This window comes from Oncorhynchus kisutch, linkage group LG1, assembly GCF_002021735.2.
Source record: "Oncorhynchus kisutch isolate 150728-3 linkage group LG1, Okis_V2, whole genome shotgun sequence".
NCBI lineage: Eukaryota > Metazoa > Chordata > Actinopteri > Salmoniformes > Salmonidae > Oncorhynchus > Oncorhynchus kisutch.
Genome location: NC_034174.2, coordinates 66315884 through 66339586, shown reverse-complemented (window position 1 = coordinate 66339586; position 23703 = coordinate 66315884). Strand labels below are relative to the sequence as shown.

Here is a 23703-nt window from a genome sequence, read left to right as displayed (position 1 = left end):
TACCAGTCAAACATTTGGACACACCTACTCATTGCAAGGTTTTTCTTTATTTGTACTATTTTCTACATTGTAGAATAATAGTGAAGACATCAAAATGATGAAATAGCACATATGGAATCATGTAGTAACCAAAAAAGTGTTAAACAAATCAAAAGGTATTTTATATTTGAGATTCTTCAAAGTAGCCACCCTTTGCCTTGATGACAGCTTTGCACACTGGTACCAGGGATCTTCAGACTAGTCTTGTGAAGCGTGTGAGCATCCTAGAGCAAAACACCATCATGTTCATGAGTCTCATCTTTCCATAGAGGGGTCACAATAGTTTTAGGCCAAATGATTCAGATGCTACAGATGATTTTGTGAGAAGACTGATTTTTGGGATGTCTCATGGTCTGACAAACACTGCTTTAGCTCTGTCACCTTTCTCCTCAGATCTCTAGCTTAAACTGAAAGATTTTGATGGGGATTGTATTATGCTAATTCGATTTTTGTGGGGGTGCAGACATCGACCTTAGGGGGTCATTGAAAACTGAACAATGGTTTACAGTTTCTCTTGGCCCATAGACTACTTTTAGGGTGAGGAACCATTACCCAAGGGATCACTGTCCCGCCTCTCCAACGTCTTCACCCATGTCTGTACAGGGACGGGAGCATAACACTTCCTCAACACATAAAGACTGGAGTCTGATGGAGGAGGGAACCTCTCTGGAAAGAGATCATAAAACATCAAATAGCTTTCTTACATCTGACCTAGTTGGAAATGAATGTTCTGAAAATGACAGACCAACATTGCATTCAAGAATAAGGGAATAATCTGTTTGTGTCTGGAGTCTGGACATGGTTCTGCAGTCTACATGCATCTGTATGGAACTTGCACTTTTGCCCCATTAAATTTGCACCATCAGTTCAATGATCCATTATAAATAGTGCATGATTGCCTTTATAGAGTCCTACCTTTAATACTGCAGATTCCAGAATCTATTCTGGCTAAGTGCACGATAAGAAGGCAATGAATGAAAAGAAGAAGACCTACTTGATCTTGCAGGGTCCACAAATTTGTAAGGGATGCATACATTCAAGGGTAGAGCGTTCTCTCCAAAGAAAGATAAAGGCAACATAAAAAAGGACATTTGATGATTAGCATTTATATGTACCATTGGTCAAACCAGCCACTACATATCTACAATAAAGTGACAGCTAGCTAAGTTAGCATTAGCAATCTTTTAGTAATGCCTCTACCACACACTGTAAAGTTAACTGATATAGTAACAACACATTTCTGTAAACCCAATTAAGACAATCAAATATGTGCGATTTCTTTAAAACAGCATTTTAAGAGATCATATTTCAAACATGTATTTTCCAGTTTCAAAATCAGAAAGGTTGTGTGTCTTTTAAACATTTTTTTACAAAAAAATATTATTATTAATTTAGTTTATTCATAATAAAACATTATCAACAACTTACAACTACATCAAACATGTCTAAGAAAAAAAAACGCAGGTTTAAACAAAAAAATGACTAAATACATGCAAAAATTTTAAGATATATTTAAAACATTAATTTTTTTAAAGAACAACAATTCTAGTGCAATTGTATTCACTCAGAAAAAAAATCACATTTTAATGATTCAGGAAGATGTTATTATTTTTGTTATTCACTAAAGTTAATGTCTTAACAAGATTATTTAAATTCAATCCAAAATAGAAAACATTTTGGTATAGAATTATGGAATTTTTGTTTGTGTATAAAGTATTAAAAAAATCACAATCATTTCAATGGTCTTGTTATCATTGCAATAGTAACATTTTATATCCTTCATGTCAAAAACATGGGTAGTGTTCAAAAAGGTAAATATGTATTCTGCAAGGTTTTCCCCAAAATCTATCACAGATATACATTCATAGAACAAGTGAGTCAGATTTTCACCTTTTTCACAGAAAACTCAGATATTAAATCAAATGTATTTATATAGCCCTTCTTACATCAGCTGATATATCTAAATGCTGTACAGAAACCCAGCCTAAAACCCCAAACAGCAAGCAATGCAGGTGTAGAAGCACGGTGGCTAGGAAAAACTCCCTAGAAAGGCTAAAACCTAGGAAGAAACCTAGAGAGGAACCAGGCTATGAGGGGTGGCCAGTCCTCTTCTGGCTGTGCCGGGTGGAGATTATAACAGAACATGGCCAAGATGTTCAAATGTTCATAAATGACCAGCATGGTCAAGAAATAATAATCACAGTAGTTGTCGAGGGTGCAACAAGTCAGCGCCTCAGGAGTAAATGTCAGTTGGCTTTTCATAGCCAATCATTGAGAGTATCTCTACCTCTCCAGCTGTCTCTAGAGAGTTGAAAACAGCAGGTCTGGGACAGGTAGCATGTCCAGTGAATAGGTCAGGGTTCCATAGCCGCATGAAGAACAGTTGAAACTGGAGCAGCAGCACGGCCAGGTGGACTGGGGACAGCAAGGAGTCATCATGCCAGGTAGTCCTGAGGCATGGTCCTAGGGCTCAGGTCCTCAGAGAGAGAGAAAGAAAGAGAGAAAGAGAGAATTAGAGAATTAGAGAGAGCATACTTAAATTCACACAGGACACCGGATAAGACAGGAGAAGTACTCCAGATATAACAAACTGACCCTAGCCCCCCGACACATAAACTACTGCAGCATAAATACTTGAGGCTGAGACAGGAGGGGTCAGGAGACACTGTGGCCCCATCTGAGGATACCCCCGGACAGGGCCAAACATGCAGGATATAACCCCACCCACTTTGCCAAAGCACAGCCCCCACACTACTAGAGGGATATCTTCAACCACCAACTTACCATCCTGAGACAAGACCGAGTATCATCGAGTATCATCGATATCATCAATAGCCGCAAATAGCCACAAATTTGGACAACATAGAATTACATGGATATATCTTATGTAGAATCTTAAAGTGCACTTCCTTACATTTGTTTGGTATACAAAATTTGTAAGGCATCAACCAAGCTTTTTTACAGACAATGTCAGGAATTAACATGTTCAATCATTTTTCTTCTCTAGGCGTAAGTTGATTCCATGAATTGAAATTGTCTTATGTATTTATTACAACAATATTTATCAAGTAAGCCCACACCTTCCAAACTGAGTTCTGGATAAGCTCTGTGATCATCACCAAAGCTAAGACGAGTTTTCATTAGTGTAGTTAGACTACAAGGAATGGCTTTGATCACAGAAATAAACTCCCTGAAAGGTATTGGAAACTATTCATATGCAAGAATATTCCCCTGTTGTCGAAAACAACAAGAACAAAGTCAATATTCCTCTCATACCAGCTAGGGTAGAACAATGACTTGTTCCTCATAGTTACAGTGCCTTGCGAAAGTATTCGGCCCCCTTGAACTTTGCGACCTTTTGCCACATTTCAGGCTTCAAACATAAAGATATAAAACTGTATTTTTTTGTGAAGAATCAACAACAAGTGGGACACAATCATGAAGTGGAACGACATTTATTGGATATTTCAAACTTTTTTAACAAATCAAAAACTGAAAAATTGGGCGTGCAAAATGATTCAGCCCCCTTAAGTTAATACTTTGTAGCGCCACCTTTTGCTGCGATTACAGCTGTAAGTCGCTTGGGGTATGTCTCTATCAGTTTTGCACATCGAGAGACTGACATTTTTTCCCATTCCTCCTTGCAAAACAGCTCGAGCTCAGTGAGGTTGGATGGAGAGCATTTGTGAACAGCAGTTTTCAGTTCTTTCCACAGATTCTCGATTGGATTCAGGTCTGGACTTTGACATTCTAACACCTGGATATGTTTATTTTTGAACCATTCCATTGTAGATTTTTCTTTATGTTTTGGATCATTGTCTTGTTGGAAGACAAATCTCCGTCCCAGTCTCAGGTCTTTTGCAGACTCCATCAGGTTTTCTTCCAGAATGGTCCTGTATTTGGCTCCATCCATCTTCCCATAAATTTGAACCATCTTCCCTGTCCCTGCTGAAGAAAAGCAGGCCCAAACCATGATGCTGCCACCACCATGTTTGACAGTGGGGATAGGGTGTGTTCAGGGTGATGAGCTGTGTTGCTTTTACGCCAAACATAACGTTTTGCATTGTTGCCAAAAAGTTCAATTTTGGTTTCATCTGACCAGAGCACCTTTTTCCACATGTTTGGTGTGTCTCCCAGGTGGCTTGTGGCAAACTTTAAACGACACTTTTTATGGATATCTTTAAGAAATGGCTTTCTTCTTGCCACTCTTCCATAAAGGCCAGATTTGTGCAATATACGACTGATTGTTGTCCTATGGACAGAGTCTCCCACCTCAGCTGTAGATCTCTGCAGTTCATCCAGAGTGATCATGGGCCTCTTGGCTGCATCTCTGATCAGTCTTCTCCTTGTATGAGCTGAAAGTTGAGGGACGGCCAGGTCTTGGTAGATTTGCAGTGGTCTGATACTCCTTCCATTTCAATATTATCGCTTTGCACAGTGCTCCTTGGGATGTTTAAAGCTTGGGAAATCTTTTTGTATCCAAATCCAGCTTTAAACTTCTTCACAACAGTATCTCGGACCTGCCTGGTGTGTTCCTTGTTCTTCATGATGCTCTCTGCGCTTTTAACGGACCTCTGAGACTATCACAGTGCAGGTGCATTTATACGGAGACTTGATTACACACAGGTGGATTGTATTTATCATCATTAGTCATTTAGGTCAACATTGGATCATTCAGAGATCCTCACTGAACTTCTGGAGAGAGTTTGCTGCACTGAAAGTAAAGGGGCTGAATAGTTTTGCACGCCCAATTTTTCAGTTTTTGATTTGTTAAAAAAGTTTGAAATATCCAATAAATGTCGTTCCACTTCATGATTGTGTCCCACTTGTTGTTGATTCTTCACAAAAAAATACAGTTTTATATCTTTATGTTTGAAGCCTGAAGTGTGTTAAAAGGTCGCAAAGTTCAAGGGGGCCGAATACTTTCGCAAGGCACTGTATGTCTGAATTATTCCACAAAAGAGCTTTATGTGGGGAAAAATTGTGCAGGAAACATATTTTCCAGGACATTAAGATGGCTCTGAAGAGGATGGCTGACGTTTTACGGGCTCCTAACCAATTGTGCTATTTTGAGAGTTTTTTGCATTGTTTGTAACTTATTTTTAAAACGTATTTTGTACATAATGTTGCTGCTACCATTTCTTATTATCGAAAAGAACTTCTGGACATCAGAACAGCGATTACTCACCACGAACTGGAAGAAGCTTTTTCCTTTTACGAGTCCGACGAGAAGGATATGCTGCTCTCCCGGGAACAGACCCAAATCCCCATAATAAGGGTGAAGAAAAGACAGAGGAAAAGAGGATGCAGATCGGGCTGCCTTCTGAGAATCCTTAGGCGAGCGAGTAAACTCCCACTGCCATCCATTCTACTTGCTAACATGCAATCATTGGAAAATAAAATTGATGACCTACGAATACGATTATCCTACCAATGGGACATTAAGAAATTTAATATCTTATGTTTCACCGAGTCGTGGCTGAACGACGACACAGATAATATAGAGCTGGTGGGATTTTCCATGCACCAGCAAAACAGAGAAGCTATGTCTGGTAAGACGAGGGGTTTGGGTGTGTGTCTTTTTGTCAATAATAGCTGGCGTTCAATGTCTAATATTAAATAAGTCTCGAGGTATTGCTCGCCTGAGGTAGAGTACCTTATGATAAGCTGTAGACCACACTATCTACTAAGATAGCTCTCATCTATATTATTCGTATCCATCTATTTACCACCACAGACCGATGCTGGCACTAAGACCGCACTCAAACAACTCTATAAGACCATAAGCAAACAAGAAAATGCTCACTTAAATTATTTTTACCTCATTTCTAATAGCATGTTACATGTGCAACAGAGACGCGTACAAAGCTCTCCCTCGCCCTCCAAAATCTGAGCATAATTATATCCTCCTGATTCCTGCTTACAAGCAAAAACTAAAGCAGGAAGAACAAGTGACTCGCTCAATACGTAAGTGGTCAGATGACACGGATGCTACGCTACAGGACTGTTTTGCTACCACAGACTGGAATATGTTCCGGGATTCATCCAATGGCAGTGAGGAGTATACCACCTCAGTCATCGGCTTCATTAATAAGTGCATCGATGACGTCGTCCCCACAGTGACCGTACGTACATATCCCAACCAGAAGCAACATCCGCATCGAGCTAAAGGCTAGAGCTGTCCCTTTCAAGGAGTGGACTCTAATCCGGACGCTTATGAGAAATCCCGCTATGCCCTCAGATGAACCATCAAACAAGCAAAGTGTCAATACAGGATTAAGATTGAATCCTACTACACCGGCTTTGATGCTCGTCAGATGTGGCAGGGCTTGCAAACTATTACGGACTACAAAGGGAAACCCAGACGTGAGATGCCCTGTGAAGCAAGCCTACCATGTGAGCTAAATGCCTTTTATGCTCGCTTCGAGGCAAGCAACACTGAAGCATGCACGAGAGCACCAGCTGTTCTGGATGACTGTGTGATAACGCTCTCGGTTCCCGATGTGAGCAACACCTTTAAACAGGTCAACATTCACAAAGCTACAGGGCCAGATGGAATACCAGGACGTGTTCTCAAAGCATGCATGGACCAACTGGCAAGTGTCTTCACTGATGTGTTCAACCTCGCCCTAACTGAGTCTGTAATACCTACATGTTTCAAGCAGACCACCATAGTCACTGTGCCCAAGGAAGTGAAGGTAACCTGCCTAAAGGATTACCACCCGGATACCCTAGACCCACTCCAATTCGCATACCGCACCAACAGATCCACAGATGATGCAATCTCAATCGCACTCCTCACTGTCCTTTCCCACCTGGACAAAAGGAAAAGCTATGTGAGAATGCTGTTCATTGACTACAGCTCAGCGTTCAATACCAGTGCCCACGAAGCTCATCACTAAGGAAGCTGGGACTAAACACCTCCCTATGCAACTGGACCCTGGACTTCCTGATGGGCCGCCCCCAGGTGGTAAGGGTAGGCAACAATATGTCTGCCACGCTGATCCTTAACACTGGGGCCCCTCAGAGGTGTGTACTTAGTCCCTTCCTGTTACTCCCTGTTCACCCATGACTGCGTGGCCAAACACGACTCCAACACCATCATTAAGTTTGCTGACAACACAACAGTGATAGGCCTGATCACCGACAACGATGAGACAGCCTATAGGGAGGAGGTCAGAGAACTGGCAGTGTGGTGCCAGGACAATAACCTCTCCCTCAATGTGAGCAAGACAAAGGAGCTGATCGTGGACTACGGGAAAAGGCGGGCCGAATAGGCCTCCATTAACATCAACGGGGCTGTAGTGGAGCGGGTCGAGAGTCTCTTGTTCCTTGGTGTCCACATCACCAACGAACTATCATGGTCCAAACACACTAAGACAGTCGTGAAGAGGGCACGACAAAATCTTTTCACCCTCAGGAGACTGAAAATATTTTGCATGGGTCCCCAGATCCTCAAAAAGTTCTACAGCTGCACCATCGAGAACATCCTGACCGGTTGCATCACAACTGTTCGGCATCTGACCGTAAGGCGCTACAGAGGGTAGTGCGTATGGCCCAGTACATCACCGGGGCCAAGCTTCCTGCAATCCAGGAACTAAAGGCGGTGTCAGAGGAAAGCCAATAAAATTGTCAAAGACTCCAGTCACCTAAGTCATAGGCTGTTTTCTCTGCTACCGCACGGCAAGCGGTACCAGAGTGCCAAATCTAGGACCAAAAGGGTCCTTAACAGCTTCTACCCCCAAGCCATAAGACTGCTGAACAATTAATCATATGTCCACCAGACTATTACATTGACCTCCCCCCTATTTGTTTTGTACTCTGCTACTACTCACGGTTTATTATCTATGCATAGTCAATTCACCCCTACCTACATGTAAAAATTACCTCAACTAACCAGTACCCCGCATACTGCCTTGGTACCGGTACCCCCTGTATATCGCCTCGTTACTGTTATGTTATTGTTACTTCAGTTTATTTGGTAAATATTTTCTTAACTATTCTTGAACTGAACTGTTGGTTTTTGGCTTGTAAGTAAGCATTTAACGGTAAGGTCAACACTTGTTATATTCAGCGCATGTGACAAATAAAGTTTGATTTGATTAAAGCTTGTTGGTGAAACCTAGCCAATTTAGCGGGTAATCTTTCAAGAATATAATTACATTTCAGTAAAAATTGAAGACCTCCCAACTTATTAAACACATTGTTTGGAATGAAATACCAGAAATGTCGTGCAGTGATTTCAAAGATATTGTACTGATGATGTTTTTGTTGTGTAGAGTCAAGTGTGGTAAGACTACCTCCTAGCGGTGGGAGGTAAAAATCTCTAATAGGTGAAGCAATACTATAATTTTTAAATCAAACTAATAAATAAATAGCTCTACAAAAATAGCAGTTGAGTTAAATGTTTTATCATACTTGACAAAATGAATTTTCCAGACGTTATTTCAAGTCCAAAAATATGGGAAATAAGGCCTACTGTCAGAATCGGGTCAGAATAATGTTGCCTAGGCTAATGCAGTTGGAAGTTGTTTTGAATTAATTGTTTTCTTGCATTATCCTTTTGTGACTAGGGGGCAGTATTTTCATTTTTGGAAAAATAACGTTCCCGTAGTAAACGGGATATTTTGTCAGGACAAGATGCTAGAATATGCATATAATTGACAGCTTAGGATAGAAAACACTCTAAAGTTTCCAAAACTGTAAAAATATTGACTGTGAGTATAACAGTCAGGATCGGGTCAGAATAATGTTGCCTAGGCTAATGCAGTTGGAAGTTGTTTTGAATTAATTGTTTTCTTGCATTATTGTAAAGACAAAACAAATTATTTTAATACAGCAAGTGTACAGTTAAAACACCTTTTCAAATAGCTTTTCATCCATTTTGTAAAACAATTTGACAAAATGTGAACCCTTTACACATTCAATTTTAACATTCATAACAAATACCAATCAATTTACATAAAAAGTACAACTAAGTTCAAGTAACAGAAGTTTTCTGCATTATGTTTCAACAGAAGATTGTGATTAAAACAAGCCTAAAGTTACATTTAGTCAGTTATCTGAATGCTATGTAAGCTTTGTAAGTTTTGACCCTTTTAAGTTCTCAGCTTCTGGAACTTTAAGGTCCACATTTGATGAACTGAAGTCGACACTTCTGAGTGTATGAGATCTACGGTTTGACTCTTCCTTGTTCTGATTTTTCAGGCTCCCAGTTCCGTTTGGTACATCCTCTTTGACATGTATGGGAAATACTTTGCAGTGATCAAATATTATTGATCTTCAGAAATTTTGGGGTTTGAACCATGAGTCAAATTTGTCATGGACATAACAATTTTAGACTGTTTTGGACTTTTTTTATCTGTCGGTTTCACCAGCTGGTGCTTTCCTATGATGTTTATTGCCCTTGAGGTCAGTTCTTCTCTAACTAAAATATGGCTGTGAAACCACTAATCCACACTTTGGGGTGGGAGTTTAGGGACTGAGGCATTAATACTGGGAAAACTTGAGTCTATATCTGGTATTCTTGTATAACTACCCAGTTTAGAAGTCTTGTGTTTGGGAATTTAGAATTTCACTGTGAGGTCATCAAGGTTAAGGTCTGAACCTCTCAGATACACCAGACACTTGGTAATCAACTTTTGGTAAATCAATATGTGCAATGGGATAACTAGCTCTTCCTTTGACTTTCCTTCCTAGACTTCCCAACAGGCACATGTATATGTACTCCACCTGGCATATCAAATATTTTATATGCGTTCCACCTGGGATATCAGATTTGCGTTTACTATGAGAAGCCACTTTGTATTCTGGGCTTCTGATATCAGCTTTGGGTATGCTCAGGCTGACATCTGGGTGACTAACTTTCAAGTCTGGTGCTTTTAGATTCACTATAGCCTTTGGAGGAGAAATGTAACTTGTTTTCATAAAGTCCATATCTGATACTGCCCTTCAATTGCGACTTCCAAACTGATGTCTAAATCTGGACTACCAATCCTCATGTTTACTTTCAGGGTTGACAAGCTCAGGTCCAGTCCCTCAATGTCCCCATCTATTCCAGCATCTAGACCTTTCAGACCAGAAAGGCTGAATTCAGGCATTTTGAGGTGAGGCATTTTGAATTTCCAAGATGTTGAATCAATGTTTATATCTGGAGTGTCTAAATCTATGTTAGGGGCTTTTAAGTCAATTGCAGGTAGGTCCAGATCTGGTGAACCAATCCAACCTTCATCTTTGACAATTTAACCTATGTCAGCACTGATGTCATGATCTGGTCCTTTTGGTGTAGACAACCCAAATGTAGGCATTTTGAATGTAGGAGTGTTGATGTCAAAATCAGAGGCTTTGATGCTATCACTTGGCCTCTCTATGGTTGGAACTCTGAATCTACCTGAGGGCATATCTGGAACATTGAGGTCTAGTTTTGGGCTTTTGTGATGACCCTTACTTTAGTCTCAAATCTTTTTTTAAATTTTTAAAATTTTATTTCACCTTTATTTAACCAGGTAGGCTAGTTGAGAACAAGTTCTCATTTGCAACTGCGACCTGGCCAAGATAAAGCATAGCAGTGTGAGCAGACAACAAAGAGTTACACATGGAGTAAACAATTAACAAGTCAATAACACAGTAGAAACCAAAGGGGGAGTCTATATACAATGTGTGCAAAAGGCATGAGGAGGTAGGCAAATAATTACAATTTTGCAGATTAACACTGGAGTGATGAATGATCAGATGGTCATGTACAGGTAGAGATGTTGGTGTGCAAAAGAGCAGAAAAGTAAATAAATAAAAACAGTATGGGGATGAGGTAGGTGAAAAAGGGTGGGCTATTTACCAATAGACTATGTACAGCTGCAGCGATCGGTTAGCTGCTCAGATAGCTGATGTTTGAAGTTGGTGAGGGAGATAAAAGTCTCCAACTTCAGCGATTTTTTGGGTGACTGATTCCCCCTTTTAGCTTTGGGACTGAAAGGTCAATATCAGGGAAGTCATAGCCAGGTTCATCTACTTTTGGCCCAGATAGCCCAAAATCAGCCATCTTCAAATCTTTCATTTTTAGACCTGTTTTGGGATCTTTGAGGTTAGCTGTGGGGGCATTGATATCAATATCTGGGCCCTCTAAGTCTCCATCTATGTCAACATCTGGTCTCTTTAGGTCTCTAAATTTAAGCATTTTATATTTGGGCATTTTTAATTTCTCAGAGGGTTCAAGATCTGGGGCATTCACATCTAGTTCAGTGGCTTTGAGGTCAGCATCTGGTAAATTAATGTTTGGAACATCAATTCCCCGCTTAATGTTTGAAGCTTTGAGCCTCAAGTCTGGGGATTTTGACATTGTACCAGACAGCAAGAATGTGGGCTTTTTCAGTTTACCAGAGAGCCCATCGATGTCCAGATCAGGAGCATTAAGATCAACCTTTGGTTTCTTCAATGTAGGTACTTTGACTTTACCGGAAGGCATATTAAAGGTTACATCTGGTGCATTGATGTCTAGTTTTGGGCCTTTGAGGTCTCCATCTGGCAGATCCAAATCTGGGGGACTAATTCCCCCTTTAAACTTGAGAGCTGAAAGGTCCAAGTCAGGCCCCTTAACTTTTGGTCCAGAGAAACCTAAATCTGGCGTCTTGAAAGTAGGCATTTTGAATTTTCCTGGTGGACTGTCAATATCAGCATCTGGAAGGTTTAGGTCTGCTTTGGGCCCCTTGAGTTTGGGAGATGACAAAATGAGGTCTGGTCCCTCTATATCCCCCTCTATGTCAATACTTGGTTCATTCATTCCAAATTTAGGCATATTCAGATTGGGCATTTCAAATTTCCATGTGGGTGAATCAATGTCAATATCTGGAGTGTTTACATCTAATTTAGGGGCTTTGAGGTCCATGTCTGGTAGATCCACATCAGGGGCATCAATCCCACCTTTAATCTTTGGCATTTTTAGATTGAACTTTTGTGATTTCGCACCTGCATTTATGTCTACATTTGGTCCTTTTGGCATAGTACCTGAAAGCCCAAATTTGGGCATTTTCAGTTTACTAGAGGGAGTGTCAACATCAAAGTCTTGAGCATTGAGATCTAGTTTGGGCCCTTTGAGATGCCCCTTAGGTAGTCTCAAATCTGGGGGATTGATGCCCCCTTTTAGCTTTGGGGCTGAGAGGTCAATATCAGGTAAGTCATAGTCAGGTTTGTTTACATTTGGCCCAGATAGCCTGAAATCATGCATCTTCAAATCTGGCATTTTTAGACCTGTTTTGGGACCTTTGAGGTTAGCTGTTGGGGCATTGATATCTATATCTGGGCCCTCCAAGTCTCCATCAATGTCAACATCTGGTCCCTTTAGGCCTCTGAATTTAGGTATTTTAAATTTGGGCATTTTGAATTTCCCAGAAGGTGCATTGATGTCAAATTCGGGTGGATTTCCATCCAGTTTAGGGGCTTTGAGGTCAGCATCTGGTAAATTCATGTCTGATGAATCAATTCCCCCCTTTATCTTTGGGGATTTGAGATTCAGTTTAGTGGATTTGGGCATTTTACCAGACAGACCAAATTTGGGCATTTTCAGTTTACCAGAGGGGCCGTTAATGTCCAGATCAGGAGCATTCAGATCAACCTTTGGTTTCTTCAATGTAGGTACATTGACTTTACCTGAGGGCATATTACAGTTTGCATCTGGTGCATTGAGGCCTAGTATTGGGCCTTTGAGGTCTCCATCTGGCAGATTCAGATCTGGTGGACTAATTCCTCCTTTAAACTTGGGGGCTGAAAGGTCCAAGTCAGGCCCCTTACATTTTGGTCCAGAGAATCCTAAATCTGGCATCTTGAAAGTTGGCATTTTGAATTTTCCTGGTGGACTGTCAATATCAGCATCTGGAATGTTGAGGTCTGCTTTGGGACCCTTAAGATGGGGAGATGTCAAGTTCAGGTCTGGTCCCTCTATATCTCCATCTTTGTTCAAATGTCCCCCCTTCATTCCAAATTTAGGCATATTCAGATTGGGCATTTTGAATTTCCCTGTGGGTGAATCAATGTTAATATCTGGAGTGTTTACATCTAATTTAGGGGCTTTGAGGTCCATGTCTGGTAAATCCATGTCAGGGGCATCAATCCCACCTTTTATCTTTGGCATATTTAGACTGAACTTTGGTGATTTCGCACCTGCATTTATGTCCAGATTTGATCCTTTTGGCATAGTGCCTGAGAGTCCAAATTTGGGCATTTTCAGTTTACCTGAGGGCCTTTGATTTGACCTTTAGGTAGTCTCAAATCTGGGGGATTGATTCCCCCTTTTAGCTTTGGGGCTGAGAGGTCAATATCAGGTAAGTCATAGTTAGGTTCATCTACATTTGGCCCAGATAGCCCGAAACCAGGCATCTTCAAATCTGGCATTTTTAGACCTGTTTTGGGACCTTTGAGGTTAGCTGTGGGGGTATTGATATCAATATCTGGGCCCTCCAAGTTTCCATCAATGTCAACATCTGGTCCCTTTAGGCCTCTGAATTTAGACATTTTGAATTTGGGCATTTTGAATTTACCAGAGGGTGCACTGATGTCAAGATCTGGGGTATTCACATCTAGTTCAGGGGCTTTTAGATCAGCATCTGGAAAATTCAGGTCTGGGGAATCAATTCCCCCTTTTATCGTTGGGGATTTGAGATTCAGTTTTGTGGATTTGGGCATTTTACCAGACAGCCCAAATCTGGGCATTTTCAGTTTACCAGAAGGGCCGTTAATGTCCAGATCAGGAGCATTCAGATCAACCTTTGGTTTCTTCAATGTAGGTACATTGACTTTACCTGAGGGCATATTAAAGTTTACATCTGGTGCATTGAGGTCTAGTTTGGGGCCTTTGAGATCTGTCAGATTCAGATCTGGGGGACTAATTACTCCTTTAAACTTGGGGGCTGAAAGATCTAAGCCTGGAGTCTTTATCTCAAAGTCATGCACTTTAACCTTTGGTCCAGAGAAACCTAAATCTGGCATCTTGAAACTTGGCATTTTGAAATTCCCTGATGGACTTCCCAAATCAGCATTTGGAATGTTTAGGTCTGCTTTGGGACCTTTGAGATTCATTGAGGGTGCTTCTATGTCCAATTGTGGTGCAGACAAGTTCAGGCCTGGCCCCTCTAGATCTCCATCTTTGTCAACATCAGGTCTTTTCATGACAAATTTAGGCATCTTCATTTTGGGCATTTTGAATTTCCCTGTGGGTGAATCAATGTCAACATCTGGAGTGTTTACATCTAATTTAGGGGCTTTGAGGTCAATGTCTGGTAAATCCATGTCAGGGGCATCAATCCCACCTTTTAACTTTGGTGATTTCACACCTGCATTTATGTCTAGACCTCGTCCTTTTGGCAATGTGCCAAAGAGATTGAATTTGGGCATTTTCAGTTTACCAGAGGGCCCATCGATGTCCAGATCAGGAGCATTCAGATCAACCTTTGGTTTATTCAATGTAGGTACTTTGACTTTACCTGAGGGCATATCTATGTCAAAATCTGGAGCATTGAGGTCTAATTTGGGGCCTTTGAGGTCTACATCTGGCAGATCCAAATCTGGGGGACTAATTCCCCCTTTAAACTTGGGGGCGGAAAGATCCAAGTCTGGAGTCTTTACCTCTAAGTCGGGCCCTTGAACATCTGGCCCCGAGAAGCCAAAGTCTGGCACCTTTAGACTTGGTATCTTTAATTTTCCAGATGGGCTACCAAAATCCAAGTCTGGCCGTTTTAATTTGGAAGATAATACGCTCAGATCTGGTCCATCCAAGTCTCATTTGGTCCTTTAGGGCCCGAAAGGCCGGATATAGGCATCTTAAACTTTGGCATTTTAAATTTTTCTGAGAGTGCGTTTATGTCAATATCTGGAGTGTTTACATCTAATTTAGGTGATTTTAGGTCGACTTTGGGTAAGTCCAAGTCAGGTGCATCAAGTCCGCCTTTTATCTTGGGAGCTTTGAGAATTAGTTTTGGTGTTTTTACATCATCATCATCAATTCCCAGATCTGTTCTTTTTAGGCCAGAGACGTCAAATTTGGGCATCTTCAGTTTACCAGAGGGGGCATCCACATCGAAATCAGGAGCTTTGAGTTCTGCATGTGGTTTCTTTAGTTTGAATTTACCTGAGGGTATATCAATATCTGGAGTACTGAGGTCAGGCAAACTGACGTCTGATAGACACATCTCAACCGCTGTGAGGTCCAGGTCTGGATTCCTAACTCTTGGTCCAGATATAGCAAAGTCAGCCATTCCAAGACTTGGTGTTTTGATCTTCCCAGATGGGATACCAATGTCTGAATCTGGCAATTCTAGATCTATTTTGGAACCTTTAAGGTCTACTGAAGGTAAATCTGACATATTGACATCAGGATCAGCCCCTAAAGACCCATTCAAATGAGCTAGAGAGAGATCTGATGTACTCATGTTGGCATTAGGCAATGAAAGTTCTCCACCAGGAGCATCGAGAGTCACTGTAGAGTCTGTTCCTCTGACATTAGGCTTGGCCCAGAGAGGTCTCGGTTCCTTGCCTTTCACCTGTCTGTTAGGAGAGCCTCTTTCCCCAGAAGCTGTAGGTTGTCCAGAGCTGTCCTCTTTCATGAACTTCTTTATTTTGGCATTGAGTCTGTTATAGGAATCCTTCACCATCTGCAAAGAGAAAGCTATCCAATAACAATGGATATAATTGATCTAACAACCTTTTGAAAATGTACTTTATTTGTTATTCAGCTAATTCTGTTTAACTTTAAATGTATTCCACAAACCTCCTCTGGTGCTTTGAAGCTGTCCAAGGTCCCCATACTCTTGCGCAAATTATTTTTTGTCAGAATTTGAACCTTCTCATCAAATCCATTATCATCCATCAGCTTCAGTATTTTCAACACATCGTCTTTTGAAAGTTGGTCAAAGTTGATTGTGGCACTCACAATTTCATCTCCTGAAAAAAATAACATTTCTCAAAGTGAAACACAGTTAAAGCATGTTGACTGAAAATGTCAATGATTCTAAATGTGGCCTTAAAAACAGCTATGTATTTTACTGATGCACAAAAGTCAGAGAAAAATCACAAAAGTGAAAGCTCAAGGTTTTGTTTTTTTTGGGGGGGAGGGAGCTTTGAGACTCAACAACATTTTTATACATTAAATAATAGACTCAAAAGTCATACCTTCCTTGAGCCCCTGATTGGCCAAGGAGCCATCGACAACACTGGAGACGACCAATCGTCCTTTCTCTGATTCCTCCAGCATCAGCCCCCCAGAGGGCCTCCTCCCGCTGCGGACACCTGCCTAAAAGCAGACATACAAACATAGTTATAAGAAATGTGCAGACAGGCGTGTGGCCTCAGCATTGGTCATGTTTCAATAACCCAATCATCAAATGTCGACAATGAACAATAAACTTACAAATACATGTTATTTACAATCATTTACAAATCTATAATACAATAACTTTTTAAAATATATGTTTGAAATGGCATGCACTACTAGAAAGTAATGCTGAGGCATAGGTGTTTTTCAAAAAGTCAGTTTCCTGTTGCTTAGCTTATTGTGTTGGAATATGCTTATTATTACCATCATCATGGCTAATGGATGAATGATCTCACATACCATGATCCTTTATGAAAAGCTCTTCTGTCTAAACCTGTTGAGGAGGACAGAATCACTTGAAAATAAGTGCTCAACTTGGTTTCATGCTATAATAATCAAAAGTAGTCTAAATACAGCATCATACTTTCATAGCCTTCAAGAGTATCAAATGCAAAGAAATAACAAAATTAGACAATAATGTCACAGCTCATTTTACCCCTTTGAACATAAAACACTAAATCAGCTGAAACCATAACTAAAGGGGAGCTATGGGGGATTGATAACCTGTTTATATATGCAAATTGGCAGATGGTTGACACCCAGGTAGCTGCCCATTTGAGGTATTCGAGGTATGGCCTTGGGACATGGAGTGAACAACAGGAACAAGTTTTTCCAGTGTCAGTCACCATATATACATATATATATATATATATATATATACATACAGCGCACAATAGTCGTGTGTTTCCTTTTTAAAAGTAAACTCAGAAATGACCACACCCAACAGTTTCTATTAAAAAAAGCTTGCCGTGGCAGGGGCTCAAATAAAGCGATTTGTAAACGACCGCTTCAGGTATGTTCTTTCAGGTCCTGTAAGTGATTTGTGTCACATGCTTCGTGAGACTGCTGCTCTATGAACAATAATGTGTTCAACATTTATCATAATTATCATCATCATCATTAACTTCATCATCAAATACTGTACACCCAAAACATGAATATGTACAAATATGGATCACTCAGACTTATTAAACTATGTGTTTCAATATTCCCCTATTGCTTTTAAGTCAGCCATAATGTTTTGAATGGAATAACTTTCATTCAGGAGCAGAGATTGAATAACTACAGGTAACAATAACTACAGGTAACAATAACTACAGGTAACAATAACTACAGGTAACAATAACTACAGGTAACAATAACTACAGGTAACAATAACTACAGGTAACAATAACTACAGGTAACTGCCAAAAATAATGGAAACTCTTGAATAAATAAAGGATACAAGATATATTGATACAAAGTATGCTGGGCAGGCCATTAATTTGGCCATCATTTTGGCTACCATGGCTACGCCCCCATCCACAGGGCATGAGTGGTCACTGAATGGTTTGATGAGCATGAAAACAATGTAAACCAAATGCCATGGAGTGGCACCTGAAACAGTATTTTACACCACCATCAACAAAACACAAAATTATGGAATTTCCCGTGGAAAACTGGTGTCGCATCCTTCCAACAGAGTTCCAGACACTTGTAGAATCTATGCCAAGGTGCATTGAAGCTTTTATGGCTCATGATGGCCCAACACTTATGTTGGTGTTTCCTTTATTTTGTTATCAGTTATCTGTATATGCCCTCAAAGAGTGGACTGAGTGGACTGACAGTAAGCTAAAAGCTGCAAACATGGCAATGTATTGACATTTACTCTGTTCAAATAATTCCTATTATTTGACTTTCATTCACATTGTGCAGAGTTGTAAGAGATTAGAGGCTGACTGAGATTTTCTCCAAGTCTAAGGTTGTATTTTATGAGCTCTCTAGTTACTCAAGACAAACTGTATGCTTGTGAATATTTAACTTTTAATGTAGTATGTGCTGTATGTACTGTACTGTACATACTACTGTACAAAAATATGCCATTTCAGAGTGTCTCTACTAAATGTATGATTTATCCTACTCTATATGCATCCTTAAAATCTTTTCTCAGGTATAAAATGTTTCAGATCAGCATATTAAAACATAATCCATAACACCATGTCTGTACTAAATTCTACAGGTACTTCAGGTTACGAAAAAAAAGAAGATATGGGAACTGTAAAAATATCTGAACATTATGAAGTGGACATGAACACACACGTACTCAATTACATGCTTGCTTACACATACAGACTTATACACACACACACACACACCTGAACTCGCTCTCTTCTCTCACTCTCTCTTTTTCTCCTTCCCTTCTCTTCTCTCTCTATTGTCAAGAACTGTTTTATAATTTAATGTGTGTATTGTTTGTCTATCTTGTTTATGTATTTGTCTACAAGTTTATATATGTTTACAACAAGCAAGGGGAAGATATCAGAATAGGGGCATTAGGGAATAATAACATATTGTACGGAATACATTTGTACTGTAGTGAATCCGTCTCTAAGTAATGCAAGGTCTCTTTCATGATCATGTGAAACGTCAATTGCTATGGAAATGCTGGGATGTATTTTTCAATTATGTTAAAGGTAATTATGATGCAACTATGATGGTGATACAATATGGATTACAATTATCATCATGAATATTAAGGCTATATGCACTACATGTTACACACATAGACACTCAACCATGCAAATTGGCAGAGTTATAATTTATTTGGACATCACACATTATAGTCTTACTCTTATACAGACATTGTACACACTCTCACTATATCACATCCAATATCATACACATTAACCTACTCAGATTTGCTACTGTCATAGCTGAATCAGAATTAGTTTGGTAACATAGATAAATAAGAGGTTTTATTTACTTTATACTTGTCATTAGAATGTCTTATTTTGGACTATACTGTTGGCAGTTGCATTTTCCTCTCTCTTCTCTAGGGAAAAGTCACTTGGGGCCCAGAGAGGGGAGAGGTCAGGCTTGTCTTTTACATGTCTGGTAATAGGCAGAATATCAGAAAGGGAGAAGTCAGAATTGAACATTGTCTTCATATGTTAAACCATGTGATAGGGAGATGTTGTGGAAAATGGCAAGATTATGTTATAGTGTTTGTAAGATTATTTTATAATCTTTGTATTGCATTAGAATATTGTGTGTGTGTGTTCCACTGAGGATGGGCCTCTATGAGATAGCACTGACAGAGGAGATTTACGATGTCTTTGGCCAATAAAGCCTAAAGAGCATTCCAGATAGTGAGGTAATGTCTAGGTACTATGAAGTACCAGGAACGAGATTAGAATCTCGTTTTAGAGACCAAACTGAAAGATAATTTATAGCTAATGCTATCTGGCTATGGGATACTCCTCTCTCAAGTAAAAGGCCCTTTGTGAAGTTCCTAAGATCTGTGGTTCGTCATGTGAGTTGAGAGGGGTGTATCTTGGCTATAAAAGATACTAAGTATTATTTTGTAAGCACTCTCAGAATTCATTTATAGAATTGATCTGAGAGTCACAGGGCTATGGTGAAGCTCATATAATTAAAGATGAAGTTTAAATAACTCTGACTGGTGTGTGGTTTGCTCTCTCATCATTTGGTAATACAGGAAATTGCCACGACATTACACACATAATATCTTGTCTCAATTTTCTAACATCTGTGGCATTGGCTCACAGGCAAACAGGCAAAGGAATAAAACAAATATTGCTAGAACCTATTTCTTGAATTCAAAATATCAGACATTTGAAAGCTTTAGTTTTAACCTTCATAATACCTCTGAAATCAGTAACTTTACAAGCACTAATTATAGTATCTAGTTATGGTAAGGGGTGAAATAAGTATAGCCAGTTATAATTGTAATGGTTTAGCAGATTATAAAAAAAGATCAGTCTTTACATGGCTAAAAGAAAAGGAATATAACATATACTGTTTACAGGGAACCTACTCTACATCCGATGAAGATGCGTGAAAAAGGAATGTGGTGGTGATCCACACTTCTTCGAAAACATTTATACCAATTTATTGAACTTACAGGCAACAAATGATCCAGTCATTATGGTAGGAGACTATAACACAGTGTTAAGTACCTCAATGGACCGTAAAGGTAATCACTCTACACACTATCATCACTGTGCCCTTAAGGAAATCACAAATGTTATGGACACATTAGAAATAGTGGATATTTGGAGTAGAGGTCGACCGATTAATCGGAATGGCAGATTAATTAGGGCTGATTTCAAGTTTTCATAAAAATCGGAAATCAGTATTTTTGGGCCCCGATTTCCGATTATTATTTTATTTTTATTTATTTTTTGGTCCTCCAATAATCGGTATTGAAAAATCATAATCGGTCGACCGATAAATTTGGAGACTAAAAAACCCTGACCTAGTGAGATATACATGGAGGAGATTTTATCAAGCTAGTCGTCTTGACTACTTTCTTGTCTCTTTCTCTCTTGCATCAAAGGTTAAAAAAGTTTTAATAGGAGACAGAATGCGATCGGATCATCATCTAATTGGCATTCACATAACTCTTGTAGATTTTCCACATGGACGGGGGTATTGGAAATTTAATCAAAGTTTACTGGAGGACAACTTATTTTTAACTAAGACAAAATAATTTATAACTGAATTTTTCCAGTATAATATAGGTTCAGCAAATCCCCTTATTGTTTGGGATCCCTTTAAATGTAATTCAATATTCATCAATAAATAAAAAGCTGTTTCTGTCTAAAGAGACTACTAACAAGGGAACTCCATGAACTAATAGTACAGGTAGATAGCAATAACAACTATACTACAGAGATACAACATAAGTTAGAGGAAAAACAAAAAGAACTTGAGGAACTTATTCAAGAACAATCTAATGTAATTTATTACAAAAATAAAGCAAACTGGATGGAATATGGAGAAAAATGCTTCCTGAATCGTTAACAAAAATAATTTGCAGAAACTCATTACTGAAGACTGAAGTCATTGTCAGCGTCGTGTGTATAGGTGGCAGGGAAGTCAGGTGCAGGAGAGTCAAAATGGAGTGTAAATTGAGTCTTTTAATAACCGTCCACGGAACATGCTCCATAACACTAAAAGTACAGACATGAACAAACATGGGTACGAGGACCCGTCGCGCACCAACACAACAATAAACAACACTGACAATAAAACAATCTCTGACAAAGACATGAGGGGAAACAGAGGGTTAAATACACAACAGGTAATGAATGAGATTGAAAACAGGTGTGTGGGAAGACAAGACAAAACCAATGGAAAATGAAAAATGGATCAATGATGGCTAGAAGACCGGTGACGTAGACCTCCGAGCACCGCCCGAACAAGGAGAGGCAACGACGAAGTCGTGACAGTCATCTATGATTCTCCGAATTATATTTTAAAAGAGGAAGCAAATTATTTTAGGCAGATGTTCTCTTTTCCGTCTCATCCTTTCCCACTGAATGAAGATTATGGTAAGGAATCGTTTCTAAATAATAGAAAAAATAGAAAATTAACAAATGTACAGAAAGATCAGTGCTAAGGCCAAATTACAGAGGAATAACTTTTTGAGGCTATTAAATCATTTCAGTCTGGAAAAAACCCCAGGGCTTGATGGCATACCGGTAGAGGTATATCAAGTATTTTTTGATATACTAAAAGCTCCATTGTTAGATTGTTTTAACTACTCCTATAGAAATGGTAGTCTGTTAGGTACTCAGCAGGAAGGTCTGATTTCTCTATTATTAAAACAGGACCCAGATGGCAAATATAAAGACCCAGTTTATCTAAAGACCTGGAGGCCCAGGTCACTTCAATGTTGTGATGCAAAAATACTAGCAAAATGCATAGAATTAAAAGGGTTTTATCAGGTATTGTTCATCCTGATCAGACAGGTTTTTTACATAGACGATACATTGTAGATAATATACGACAACTATTAGAAATAATAGAACATCATGAAACATCTAAGAAGCCAGGAATGGTATTTATAGCGGATATTGAAAAGGCATTTTTCAAAGTAAGACTGGATTTTATTTATAAATGCCTGGATTTTTTCAATTTCTGTAATTCTCTTATAAAATCAGAATTGTACGGAAAGGTCTGTTCAATCCAAGAGTACAACCAATGGATTACAGCATTATCCCAAAAATGGAGGAGGCGGGTGGCAGCGGGAGGAGGTCGGGAACTGGTCTGTCTGCCCAATATAAAGGATCAAAACTGACAGAGGAATAAAAATGGCATAAATAGGAAAGTATACCAGTTTCATTTGAGGACCAGGATGTTGACAACTGTGCCATACCGATTGCAAAATAGTTGGGAAGAGATTTGTGATGTACCGATTCCATGGTACAGGGTGTATGAGTTGATATATAAAACAACGCAAGATTCAAGACTTTTTGCTTTTCAGCTAAAATTATTATATAGAATTCTTGCCACCAACAAAATGTTGAATATTTGAGGCATAAAATCATCGAAGCTCTGCAGATTTTGTTGTGAGGATACAGAATCAATAGCTAATTTATTTTGGTATTGCCCTCAGGTAGCCTGTTTCTGGTCTCAGGTTCAGGAATGGCTGAAAATGCATAGCATTGATCTAAAATTGACCCTATAAATAGTACTGTTAGGAGATCTGGACAGAGCGGGTCAGTCAATTACTGATATACTAATACTCTTAGTAAAAGTCTTTATCTTCAACTCGCAATCTGTGTATTCTATTCGATTAGATTGATTGAAATTGTACGTTAAACATCACTGCATAGTTGAAAGATATGTTTTGTGTAGCAACCCATTGTGGGTGGCCAGCAGAGATAGAAGGGATGGGCTGAGGGACGCTGAGGGTTGGTATGTGGAATTGGAGTCAAGTGGGAGTGGAGTTGCTGTGTCGGAGATAGAATGATGGTCAAAGATAAAAGTAAATGTTTTTTTTAAAGTCTAAATGAAACATAATAAAAAGTACATTTGAATGACAATAAGTGACAGTGTTTTTACAACTAATGCCGGTTTGCCTGAGGCTGATGCCGTGCAGGTGTTTGTACACATGCATATACACAGACTCTCATTAAAATAAACACATACAAGAACACCCACATACATGTAATAGTGCCAGACATCCACAGAAACATATATCGTTGACATTGCTGTTATGATTCCAGTTGTCCTTAATGTCCTTTGTTTTAAATGCATTATTATTATTTTTTGCATTGTTGTTTGCTGTTTTCTTCTGTCTTTTCTGTCTATTCTCTTGGTTGTTGGTGCATTGGGGGGGTTCTTGGGGGCGGGGAATGGAATTAATTGTATTTTTATTCCTGGGGGGACTGTGGGAGGGGTCTCAAATGGTTGATGGACAGCTATGGGGAACTGTGGGGGGATCTTGGAGGGTTCGGGTTCACGTTTTTTGGCCTGGTGGTAGATCGGTCAACATGCCCTTGAGCAGGGCATTGACC

The 23703-nt window shown here is 39.5% G+C and overlaps 1 protein-coding gene across 1 annotated transcript; it reads right to left on the bottom strand.

Moving 5' to 3' along the window:
- Positions 1-14689: 14689 nt before the first annotated feature.
- On the bottom strand, positions 14690-16351 carry LOC116374857 (neuroblast differentiation-associated protein AHNAK-like). The gene is made up of 3 exons (XM_031830537.1): positions 16195-16351; positions 15794-15966; positions 14690-15677 (listed from the first exon to the last, which is right to left on the bottom strand). The coding sequence occupies exons 1-3, from the start codon at positions 16274-16276 to the stop codon at positions 14784-14786; spliced, it is 1149 nt and encodes a 382-aa protein (XP_031686397.1). The 5' UTR covers positions 16277-16351; the 3' UTR covers positions 14690-14783.
- Positions 16352-23703: the final 7352 nt, after the last annotated feature.